We start from the raw sequence: 11,388 nt of genomic DNA, 5'->3' as shown, positions 1-11,388 counted from the left end.
CGCCCTGAGGCCCCGGGCCCGCCCTCAGGGCCCCAGTCCTCGCCCGTGTCCTCTCCTCTCTGTCCGGGGAGCCAGTCCAGCTCCCCACCGACCGACCAGACACCTCCCAGCCCCCGCCCTGCCCCTTGTGCCAACCGCGCCCCAGGCCTGGCGTGGCTCCTGCCGCCCAGAGCGCTGGGGCAGATCTCAGGGAAGCCAGAGCAGCAAAGCCCTTGGCTCGGCCTCAGGGAGCTGCCTGCGCCCCCTCACCTTCCCACAAAGAAAGACCCTGAACCTGGGGACGCCACCCGACACCAGATCTGTATATTTTTTTTTTTTTTCTAAGAGAAAGTATAGATAAAAGGATTTCTAGATGAGCTTCCAGACTCATGACTGAACCAGAACAGGACGGGGTGCTGCACGGCAGCTGGGAGCCGGGGCTAGAGGGGGTGGTGTGTGGGCCAGCACGGCGGGTTTCAGGTATGTCAGCCCCTGTGTCCTGCACAAGTGACCCCAAATCCCCGGACTTGGGTTTTGTCTGCGCGATGGAGACTGGTGTGTGGTTGGAGGGAGTCTGTGCACTGACCACTGGGCCTGACGGGTAAGAGGAAGTGGCTGTTATTATGGTGCAGGCCCTGTCTCTGGCTTCAAGGCCCTCTCCCCTCAGATGCCCCTGTGCTCCCCTGGTGCCTGCACATCAAAGAGGAAGGGGGGGCCTGCCGAGGTGGGGTGCGATCCCTCCACCAATCAGGTCCCCTCCAGGCCAGCCCTTCCTGTCCCCAGCGCCCAGCAGCAGCGGCTGGCACTTGACCTTTGGGGACCAGAACTCAGGGCCCTGTTGGGGGAGGGGTCAGCAAGGACCCTCGTCTCTGTGCCTGGCACCAAGCTCAGTGTGTATGCGCATTCTCTCATCTGGTTCCCAACAGTCAGGGAAGCAGATAGGCACAGTCTTTATCTGGGTTTTGCTGATAAGGAAAGAGGCTCCGGGAGGTTAAGTCTCAATTCAGCGGAGCTAGAAGGAGGCCTAGATCGGGGGCTTCTGCCCAAGTGAGTGGCATTGAGGCAGGGTCCATGACAGACACACCTCACATGCTCGGCCAGGGCCACCTGACAACTCACTTCGCCGGCATGCACAAGGCCCGTGTGGCTGGAGGAAACTGGTTCCCGGGCTGCAGCAAGGTCGGAGCTAGACCTGCCTGCAGAACCTTGCTCAAGCAGAAACCATTTTGGCTCAGTGGACAGAGCGTCGGCCTGCGGACTGAAGGGTCCCAGGTTCGGTTCCGGTCAAGGGCATGTACCTTGGTTGCAGGCACATCCCCATTAGGGGGGTGTGCAGGAGGCAGCTGATGGATGTTTCTCTCTCATCGATGTTTCTAGCTCTCTATCCCTCTTTCTTTCTCTCTGTGGAAAATCAATAAAATATATTTTTTAAAAAATCAATAAAATATATATATTAAAAAAAAAAAAAAAAAGAACCTTGCTCAAGGTCACACACAGAGCGGGAGCCCACTGGGACCCAGATTGCTCACTCCTCATCTGTCTGGGGCTCAAGTCCCCGGGGGAAGGCAGGATCTGAGGATCCACCGGAAGCAACTGGGGTACAGGGTCCCCTCCCACCTCCGCACCATCCGGGAGATATGTCCTTCTCTACACGGTGGGGTCACTGAAAGGCTGAGATGAGCCGAAACTGGTGTGGCTCAGTGGATAGAGCGTCGGCCTGCGGACTGAAAGGTCCCAGGTTCGATTCTGATCAAGGGCGTGCACCTTGGTTGCGGGCACATTCCCAGTACGGGGTGTGCAGGAGGCAGCTGATCGATGTTTCTCTCTCATCGATGTTTCTAACTCTCCCTTCCTCTCCCTTCCTCTCTGTAAAATATCAAAGGCTGAGATGAGGCGCGTAGATGGTGAAAGATGAGACAGAGTGGGTCGGAGACCAGGAGACCAGGACACAGGCTTTATTCGGGAGAAGACCCCTGCCGGGCTGCCTTCCAGAGGAGAAACAGCCCACATGCAGGGATGGACACGCCTTTTGAGGGGAGGAAAAGGAAGGGGCGGGGCTTAGGGCACTCAGCACACGCTGATTGGTTGTTTCCTGTAAGCCACATGATTAGGGACCTAGGGAATTAGGAATCGGGGGCTTAGGGTATTGGGCAGGTGCTGATTGGCGGTTCAATGTCCAGTACCTGTAAGGTGCCTGGTCAGGTGCTCAGGAATGTCCGTGCTGCAGGTACAGGTTACGTCATCCTCCGCCCATCAGCTGGGGGAAGGGAGGATCCATCAACTGGGATCCTCAGGAAGGTGCGGGCAGACCAGTCGCCCCAGGCTGGGCACCAGCACTGGCACCTCTCCTCCCCTGCCAGTCACTTAGCAGAGAGGGATCAGCCGAGGGCAGCATGCCATGGGCCAGACGGATGGGGGCAAGGAGCTGCCACTCCCAAGAGCCTTCCCTCCCCGAGGGTGGGGACAGGGGTGGCATCAGCCCAAGGCCCCTGGGCCCTGCTCCCGGACTCCAGCAGCATCTAAGATGCCTCTTGGGCAGCTCCAGCCGGGGTGCTGGTGGCCTTTTGCCTCTGGGCACCTCTTGGGAGGGAGGCTGGGAAAGTAGAGCTGCCAAGTTCCAGAAGACACTGGAACCGCGCTGGCTGCTGCTGGTAAAGGCCAGGACTCTCTCTTGGGCTCTCCGCCAGCCCTGGCACGGCTTCAGAGCCGGGGCGAGCGGCCATGGGTGACCGGGCCAGGGTTACTGCTCTCTGTCCCTTTAAGGCACATGTGTCAAACACAAGGCCCGCGGGCCAAATCCGTCCCGCCAGGCCTTGCAATGTGGCCCGCACCGCGCTGTCATCACTGCACTCCGCTGCATTTCCATCACAATGACAGTTTATGACTGTTCAGTAAACCATTCGGCCCGCGATTTAGGCTGGATTTTAGATTTTGGCCCCTTCCCTGATTGAGTTCGACACCCCTACTTTAAGGTGAGCCCCAGATGGGTGGGAGCCAAAGGAAGGAGTTGGGGCAGGTGTTCGGTTCTACCTTCGGTGCAGATGCCCTGAGAACGGGGCCAAGACCTTGGGTTCCCCCTGGAAAGCAGCACTGCGTGGGGAGCCAGGGCCTGGACACCCACACCCAGCGTGGGGTTCATTCCCAGAGCCTGTAAGGAGGTAATTAAGGGATAAAGGAGGTCAGATGTGTGGGCCCCAATCCCCTAGAACAGGTGGCCTTAGAGGGAGAGGTTAAGACAGACACACAGACCACGGGGTGACCACGTGAGGACACGGTGAGAAAAAGGTGGCCGTCGGCAAGCCCAGGAGGGAGGCCTCAAAGAAACCAAACCTGCCGGCACCTTGATCTTGGGCTTCCAGCCTCTACAACTGTGAGAAAACAAATTTGGGTGGTTCAGCTACTCAATGCGTGGTATTCTGTGAGGGCCGTGGTCGGCAAACTCATTGGTCCACAGAGCCAAAGATCAACAGGACAACGATGGGAATTTTTTTTTTAAATATATTTTATCGATTTTTTTTACGGAGAGGAAGGGAGAGAGTTAGAAACATCGATGAGAAACATCGATCAGCTGCCTCCTGCACACCCCCCACCGGGGATCTGCCCACAGTCAAGGTACATGCCCTTGACCGGAATCGAACCTGGGACCCTTCAGTCCGCAGGCCGACGCTCTATCCACTGAGCCAAACTGATTTCGGCTGAAATTTCTCTCGAGAGCCAAAAACCAACTTCTGCACATGGACCAGAAAGTTTCAATTGCACTGCATGTGGGTGCCTGCACGTAGTATTTTATGGAAGAGCCACACTCCAGGGGCCAAAGAGCCGCATGTGGCTCGCGAGCCGCAGTTTGCCGACCATCGTGTAAGGGCCACCTGAGCCCACTAAATACACTAGTCTGGTTGGTCCCTGGGGTCCACTCACAGGCATCCTTTGAAAACAGTTTCATATCATGTGGACAAGTCCTACGGGTCAGCAGGAATGAAAGGGGCGCTGGCCTGGTGGTCATGGCAACCCGCTCTGCCGCCATGCACAGCCGGCCAGGTAGAGAGACCTTCCGGGTGCGATAAACATTGTCAGATTGGCGAGGGCCCACAGCACCACTGGGAGGGCACGACCTGTACCCCACAGGATGGGAACATTTCCCCTTTCCCAGAGGCCAGAAAAGCACAGAGCAAAGCAGTTTTTTTTAAAAAAAATTTATTTACATTTTAATCCTCACCCGAGGATATTTTTTCAATTGACATTTTTTGAGAGAGAGATGTTGATGGGAGAGAACGATACAGATTGGTTGCCTCCTGCATGCCCACTGACCAGGGTCAGAGAGGAGCTTGAAACCCAGGTACGTGCCCTTAACTGGAATCGAACCCGGGACCCTTGGGTCCACAGGTTGACGCTCTATGCACTGAGCCAAACGGACTAAGGCTGTGTTGTGTGTGGTTTTTAAAAAATATATATTTTATTGATTTTTTTACAGAGAGGAAGGGAGAGGGATAGTTAGAAACACTGATGAGAGAGAAACATGGATCAGCTGCCTCCTGCACACCCCCCACCGGGGATGTGCCCGCAACCAATGTACATGCCCTTGATCAGGATCGAACCCGGGACCCTTTGGTCCGCAGGCCGACGCTCTATCCACTGAGCCACACCGGCCGGGGCTGTGTTGTGTTTTTTTAAACACAGAGTACATAGGGGTCTGCCCTCAGCCCACCCCACTCCCCCAATCCATCCCATCAGCCCCAGCCCTGCCAACATGATGGGTCAAGCAGCCCCCCGTGTTTCTGCAGCTCAGGCTGTGCTGTTCAGGGTACTGATCATTTGGGGGGAGGGGGGGGCTGTGCCCAGGAGCTGGGGGTGCCCCAGCCCCCACGGTAGCCAGGGAGGCCACCGAACACAGCTCCCGTGAATGGCATCACTTGGAAACGGGATCCCTGGCTACAGGAAAGCTTGAAAACCGCTGACCTCGCACCTGAGGGCGCCCACACTACAGGTTGGAAAGGGGGGGGACAGGCAAGGCCATTAATAGAAGATGCTCAGGTGGCCCCCCTCCAGGTCGTCCGGCCAAAGTTCAGGGCAGCCGCCGAGCTGCAGGCCTGAGCTCTGGAGAGGGCTTTCGTCGCTGAAGTGGAAGGTGGGGCCTGGTCCCTGGAGCTCCGAGCTGGGCAGCACGTCTGCACTGTGGCTCCAGTAACCCCACTGGGCCTGGGGCTGCAGTCTCTGGCACGCCGGGCCAGGCAGGAGTGGCGGCGTTTCTGGCCACAGACAGGACTCCGGAGACACACAGATACCCTGCAAGAGAGACGAGAGCAGGCTGGTGAGGGGGCCGCGAAGGCCCAGAAGTGGCAGGCAGCTTCCGAACAGCCCTGGCGTCCAGAATGCAGGGAAGCAAAATGGTTAAGAGTGTCACTGCCAGGGTTCAAACCCCAGCTCTGCTAGCCGCCAGCTCCAGGAACACAGATAGCCTCTTCTAGCCTCAGTTTTCCCATCTGTACATTGGGATGATGATAATACCTGCTTCGTGGGGCTCGAGGCAGGGCAGAATGAGTCAACTCATGCGCAATAATAGACATTTTGGCTATGAGCATGCTATGTTATGGGCCATAGCATAGCCTCAGGAATGATGAATGAAGATTGAAGGAAACATGAAAGTCACCAGCTCAAAGTCCGTCCATCAGGAAGCCCCTAAACCTGGAGCTGAGGGGCTTCCCTCCATACTCCCAGCCCTGAATGGAGCCGGGGTGGAAGGAGCAAGTCCACGGGGCGTGAGGACTTCTGGGTATTGGTGACCTTAACTGCGAGGGTCCCATCTCTTTCTCCAAGGGGCCAGTGCCCTCTCTCTCCATCTCCCCTTCAGCTTCTCTCCATCCCTAACCAGGGTGGGATTGGATAATCGGGATCCAAAAGGGATAGAATCTACTGCAGACGAGAGCCTACCTACCCACCCCGTCCATTTCCAACTGCAGCCTGGGCACAGTACCTGGTACACTGCAGCGGGCTGCTGGGCTGCGGGGGTCCCGGGCTCCAAGGGCGTCTGCATTCCGGAACCAGCTTCGGGCGGTGTCCAAAGGGCCGCATCGGGGGCCCTACGTGGGGACACTGGCGGAAGCGACTGCGCCCCGGAGCAGTAAGGGGGTGAGACCCAAGGAGCCACGTCGGGGATCCTGCTCCCCAAGCATCCGGGCGCTGCTGGGACTCCTAGACAGGCAGGCGGGGACCCCCAAGACCCCGCTGCGGGGGCGACGGAGCCCAGAACCCGGCCGCGCGCTGGCGTCGACGTCGACGTCGGCGTCAGCGTCTGCGCCTGCGCGGAGCCGCCGTCGGGGCAGAGCGGGCAGCCCCGACGGGCCGCCGCGTCGCCGCTGCTGCTGCTCCGGGGCCGCGGGCGCCGGCACCGCCGCAGGCTGTCCTCGCTGAGGCCCAGCACGGCCGACAGGTGGGCGATGTAGCGGATGGCCAGGCGCAGCGTCTCGATCTTGGTGAGGCTCTGGCCGGCGGGCGCCACGGACGGCGGCAGGAAGCGGCGCAGCTCGTGCAGCGCGCGGGCCAGCGTGCGCATGCGCAGCTTCTCGCGCTCGCTGGCGCTCTGCCGCTGCCCGCCGGCCGCCGGGGCGGGGCGCGCGCGTCCGGGCGCCGTCGTCGGGGCGGCCTGCGGGCTGCGGGCCGGGGGCGTGGGCCGCGAGGGGACCCCGGCGCCGCCGCCGCCGCCGCCGTCACAGGGGCACGAGCCCGACGAGTCTGAGGAGGACGAGGCCGGGGACGTGGAGTCCGGGTGCGCGGCCGCCCAACCCCAGCCCTGGGGTAAGGTCCAGGGGTCGAGGGTCTGCAGCGGCGGCGGCGGCGGCGGGGACTGGGCCATGGCCGGCCGGGGGGCTCGCGGGCTCCGGGCTCCTCCGCCAAGGCTGGGCCGGCCGCCTCCAGGCCTGAGCTTTTTATCCGGGACCCGAAGGTGCGAGGTGGCCTCCCGCCAGGTTGCAGAGAGGTGTCAAAACCCACAGAGCCCAGGGAAGGCCCGGGCAGGGGGGAGGCCTGGGAAAGCGGGCCCATTTGCGGAGGTGTGGATTCTGACTCCTCCGGGAGCTCTAATGGAGGCCCCTGCAGCCCGGGAAGTGTGGGAGGGACGATTCGCATCTGGATGGAGCTGCTGAGCTTCTCGCCACCAGGCTCCCGTCCACCCCGCTGGCCGCGGAGGGCGAGTGCCCAGGAGCGGTGGGCAGTGCCATCGCCTCTGACTCCCGGCGCCCAAGCTGCTTCTCAATGGACCATGGCGCCCCTCTCGTCACTATCCCGGGTGGGGAGCTTGCTGTGCCCAGTAACTTGCGCCCAGTGCCTACAAGGGTGCCCAGGACAAGCCCCGAGGGACCTGCCAGCAGTGATGGGGGGAGGGGGGGGAAGATGGGGGGGTGCAGGTGGATCCTTCCTGGGTTCTTTGGAGCCTGCACCTGCTGATTTGCTGAGTGACACTGAGAAAGTCCTCTCACTGCCCACAGCTCATTTCTTTTCTTTTCTTTTTTAAAAATATTTTATTGATTTTTTCCAGAGAGGAAGAGGGAAGGATAGAGAGTTAGAAACATCGATGAGAGAGAATCATCGATCAGCTGCCTCTTGCACACTCCCCACTGGGGATGTGCCCGCAACCAACGTACATGCCCCTGACCGGAATCGAACCCGGGACCTTTCAGTCCGCGGACAGACCCTCTACCGCTGAGCCAAACCGGTTTCGGCTGAAATCAATTTAAAAAAAAAAGAAAAACCAGAGAGGAGCCTGAAGAAGGAGAATGAATGGGGTGCAGTGGGCCCCCCCCCCAGGCCTGTCCGGCCAGACCCTCTTTATTTGCTGTGTGACTTTGGACAAATGACTTCGCTCCTCTGAGGCTCAAGTTTCCTCGTTCTCAGCAGTGACGTCACGCACCAGCCCAGATGGCTGCTGGGACTCGGGGGAACCATCCACAGAACCACTTAATGTGCCCTTGGCACTGGGGCTCAGTGTGTAATACCTTCATTTTATAAAGAAGGTATTATACTTCCATTTCAGGATGCTCGTGGGCATTATTCACTTAATTCGTGTTTATTTAGCAACTGGTAAATGTCAGGCGCGCCAGGGTGAGCAAGCGGGGCATGTTCTCTGCCCACACGAGAGTTTATTTTTTCGTTTTTTAAATACATTTTTATTGATTCCAGAGAGGGAGAGAGAGAGAGAGAAACATCAATGACAAGGGAATCATTGATTGGCTGCCTCCTGCACGCAACCCCGACTGGGGATTGAGTTGGTAACCCTGACATATGCCCTTAACTGGAATCGAACCCAGGACCTTTCAACTGCAGGCTGATGTTCTATCCACTGAGCCAAAACAGCTAGGGCCCTTGATGAGATTTTAGTGTTTTGTTTTGTTTTTTTAAAATATGTTTTATTGATTTTTACAGGGAGGAAGGGAGAGGGATAGAGAGAAACATCGATCAGCTGCCTCTTGCACACTCCCTACTGGATAGGTGCCCACAACTAAGGTGCATGCCCTTGACCGGAATCGAACCTGGGACCTTTCAGGCCATAGGCCGCTCTATCCACTGAGCCACACCGGCTTCGGCTGTGATCTTTTTTAAAAGGGCAGACTTGGAGATTAAAGGGCCTCATCAGGGCCAGAGACTAGTGCTCTGGTTGAAGAGGTGAGAGGTCACAGCTGGGCCTTGACCCAGGCCTGGTTCTAGGATAGGGAGAGAGGTAGATAGAGGGCATTTTGGATGTGGGAACAGCCTAAGCACAGGCCTGGCAGTGGGACTTCCCAAGGTGCTCCCTGGGAGTTAGAAATAGATTAGCCCATACCAGCCTGAAGAAGTAGATGGCTTTCCCTAGCCGGTGTGGCTCAGTGGATAGAGCGTCGACCTGTGGACTGACGGGTCCCGGGTTCGATTCCGGTCAAGGGCACATGCCCGGGTTATGGGCTCGATCCCCAGCAGGGGTGTACAGGAGGCGGCCGATGAGTGATTCTCTCATCACTGATGTTTCTCTCTCTCCCTTTCTCTCTGAAATCAATAAAAATACATTTTAAAACTAAGTAAGTGGCTTTCTAGTATTTTGTGGCTGTTTTTTAAAAACTAACTTTTAGTTACACCAATTACATAAACACATTCTCTTTGTAAGAAGTGGAAACATGCCCTGACCAGTTTGGCTCAGTGAATAGAGCGTGGGCCTGCGGACTCAAGGGTCCCAGGTTCGATTCCGGTCAAGGGCATGTGCCTTGGTTGCAGGCACATCCCCAGTGGGGGGTGTGCAGGAGGCAGCTGATCAGTGTTTCTCATCGATGTCTCTAACTCTCTATCCCTCTCTGTAAAAAAATCAATAAAATATATATATATTTTAAAAAAGAAATGGAAACATGAGAGATAAAGCTGGAACCCCTATTAACCTCCACTTCCACCCCACAACGGGAACAGCTATGGTAAAGGGTTGTCAGGTGTCTTTCCAGACCTGGTCCATGCATTCACATCAGTCAACGTATGTCCTTAGAAGTCACATACAGTATAAAGGTGGTACCATGGCCCTTTTCCACATGCCAGCCTCTAACTTGCTCTCTCTTTTTTTAATATATTTTTTATTGATTTTTTACAGAGAGGAAGAGCGAGGGATAGAGAGCTAGAAACGTCGATGAGAGAGAACCATCAATCAGCTGCCTCTTGCACACCCCCCACTGGGGATGTACCCGCAACCAAGGTACATGCCCCTGACCGGAATCGAACCCGGGACCCTTCAGTCCGCAGGCCGATGCTCTATCCACTGAGCCACACCGGTTTCGGCGCCATGCCTGATTTTAAACATGCTTTCTTTGGAAAGAAGCAGTTGGTTATGCAACATTTCATGACTTAAAAGGGCTTAAACCCACGTTAAAAAAAAATAAATACCAAAGCACTTTTTCCTGCGGGCAGAGTAGACTCAGAAAACATTCAGTCCTGCACTTCTTGTTTTTTGGTGTTTTTTTTAAATCTTCACCCGAGGATATGTTCTTATTGACTTTGACAGAGAAGAAGGGAGAGACATTGATTGAGAAGCACCCACTGGTGAACCCAAAACCCGGGTATTTGTCCTGATTGGGAATTGAACCTTTTGGTGGACGAGACGATATTCCAAATGACGAAGTCACTCTGCCAGGGCGTCCTGCACTTGGAGGTTGAAATAATGGCAAAGCGAGAAATTGGGTTTCTTACTGATACAACGCTGGAATGTTTTCAGGTCTGGCCCAACAACCGGCTAGCTTTGGAGTGGTCAGGTACCCTTGTGACCTCCAGGAAAGTTCTAAACACCCAGTATTGCCAAGCCAGGGTGGCTCAGTGGGTTGAGCATCAGTCTATGAACCAGGAGATCACGGTTCGATTCCCAGTCAGAGCACACGCCCAGGTTGTGGGCTTGATCGCCAATGTGGGGCGTGCAGGAGGCAGAAACATCATTGATGTTTCTGTCTCTCTCTATCCTGCTCCCTTCCTCTCCACAATCAATAAAAATATATTTAGCCCAAACTGGTTTGGCTCAGTGGATAGAGCGTCAGCCTGCGGACTGAAGGGTCCCAGGTTTGATTCTGGCAAAGGGCACAGGCCTGGGCTGTGGGCTTGATCCCCAGTGGGGGGCGTGCAGGAGGCAGCCAATCCGTGATGCTCTCTCATCATGGATGTTTGTCTCTCCCCCTGCCTCTCCCTTCCTCTCTGAAATCAATCAATCTATCTATCTATCTATCTATCTATATCTATATCTATATATATATCTATATATATATATATATTTTTTTTTTTTTAAAGCCCCTGCAGTTCCCAGCCTGTCTTGCAGACGAAACAGCCAATGAAATGTTGGAGGAGGTATTGAAGGGGCTTCTAGGAAAGTGCTTTAAGGCAGGGCGGTATCCTCCTGCGGCTCTAACCACTTCCGTTTTCTGGAAAACAGGTGTGATGGCTGTAGCTCCAGCAAACCACTTTGTGACCCGAAGCAATCTCCAGGACAGAGGTCAACCCACTGAGGACAGTGGAGCAGAAAGCAGCCCGAGGCATCAATGACAACCTGGAAGCGCCACACCAGCCCAGGACTGTCTGCCCGTGAGTTTCTTTCCTGTGTGAGAAAACCAATCACCATCTTGTTTGTTGTTGTTGTTGTTGTTGTTGTTTTTGAATTGATTTCAGAGAGGAAGGGAGAGGGGGAGAGAGAGAGAGAAACATCAGTGATGAGAGAGAATCATGGATCAGCTGCCTCCTGCACGCCCCCTACTGGGGATGTGCCCGCAACCCTAGCATGTGCCCGGACCAGGCATTGTGCATAGGTTGATGCTCAACCACTGAGCCACACCGTCAGGCCTGAGGTCCTTTTAGAGCTGAAGCCAAGCATCCGGAGAGGATGGGGGTGCTGCTTTGGGCTCTGGGCGGTCTCCTCGGCCCAGCCTG

General features: G+C 56.2%; 2 protein-coding genes across 4 annotated transcripts in view; one reads left to right on the top strand and one right to left on the bottom strand.

The window, feature by feature from the left end:
* Positions 1 to 4,800: 4,800 nt before the first annotated feature.
* On the bottom strand, positions 4,801 to 6,844 carry MESP2 (mesoderm posterior bHLH transcription factor 2). Its single transcript, XM_036415530.2, has 2 exons — positions 5,951 to 6,844; positions 4,801 to 5,262 (listed from the first exon to the last, which is right to left on the bottom strand). Exons 1-2 carry the CDS (start codon positions 6,827 to 6,829, stop codon positions 4,993 to 4,995), a joined length of 1,149 nt encoding a protein of 382 aa, XP_036271423.1. The 5' UTR covers positions 6,830 to 6,844; the 3' UTR covers positions 4,801 to 4,992.
* MESP1 (mesoderm posterior bHLH transcription factor 1) overlaps positions 6,600 to 11,388 on the top strand; it is a 33,392-nt gene continuing 28,603 nt past the window's right edge. For 2 of the 3 annotated variants that reach the window (XR_006740118.1, XR_006740117.1), the window contains exons 1-2: positions 6,600 to 6,771; positions 10,898 to 11,046. The gene's annotated coding sequence lies outside the window, so the exon portion shown is untranslated. The remainder of the gene's footprint in view (positions 6,772 to 10,897; positions 11,047 to 11,388) is intronic. The other variant, XR_006740116.1, reaches the window with a different exon arrangement.

This window comes from Pipistrellus kuhlii, unplaced genomic scaffold (genome assembly GCF_014108245.1).
Source record: "Pipistrellus kuhlii isolate mPipKuh1 unplaced genomic scaffold, mPipKuh1.p scaffold_m20_p_50, whole genome shotgun sequence".
Lineage (NCBI taxonomy): Eukaryota > Metazoa > Chordata > Mammalia > Chiroptera > Vespertilionidae > Pipistrellus > Pipistrellus kuhlii.
This window is presented reverse-complemented; position numbering and strand designations above follow the sequence as displayed.

Coding starts and splice junctions, on each gene's coding strand:
- MESP2 (XM_036415530.2), bottom strand. CDS start 6,829: ATGGCCCAGTCCCCGCCGCCGCCGCCGCCGCTGCAGACCCTCGACCCC. Junction 5,263..5,950: donor AGCCCGCTGCAGTGTACCAG/GTACTGTGCCCA, acceptor TCTCTCTTGCAG/GGTATCTGTGTGTCTCCGGA.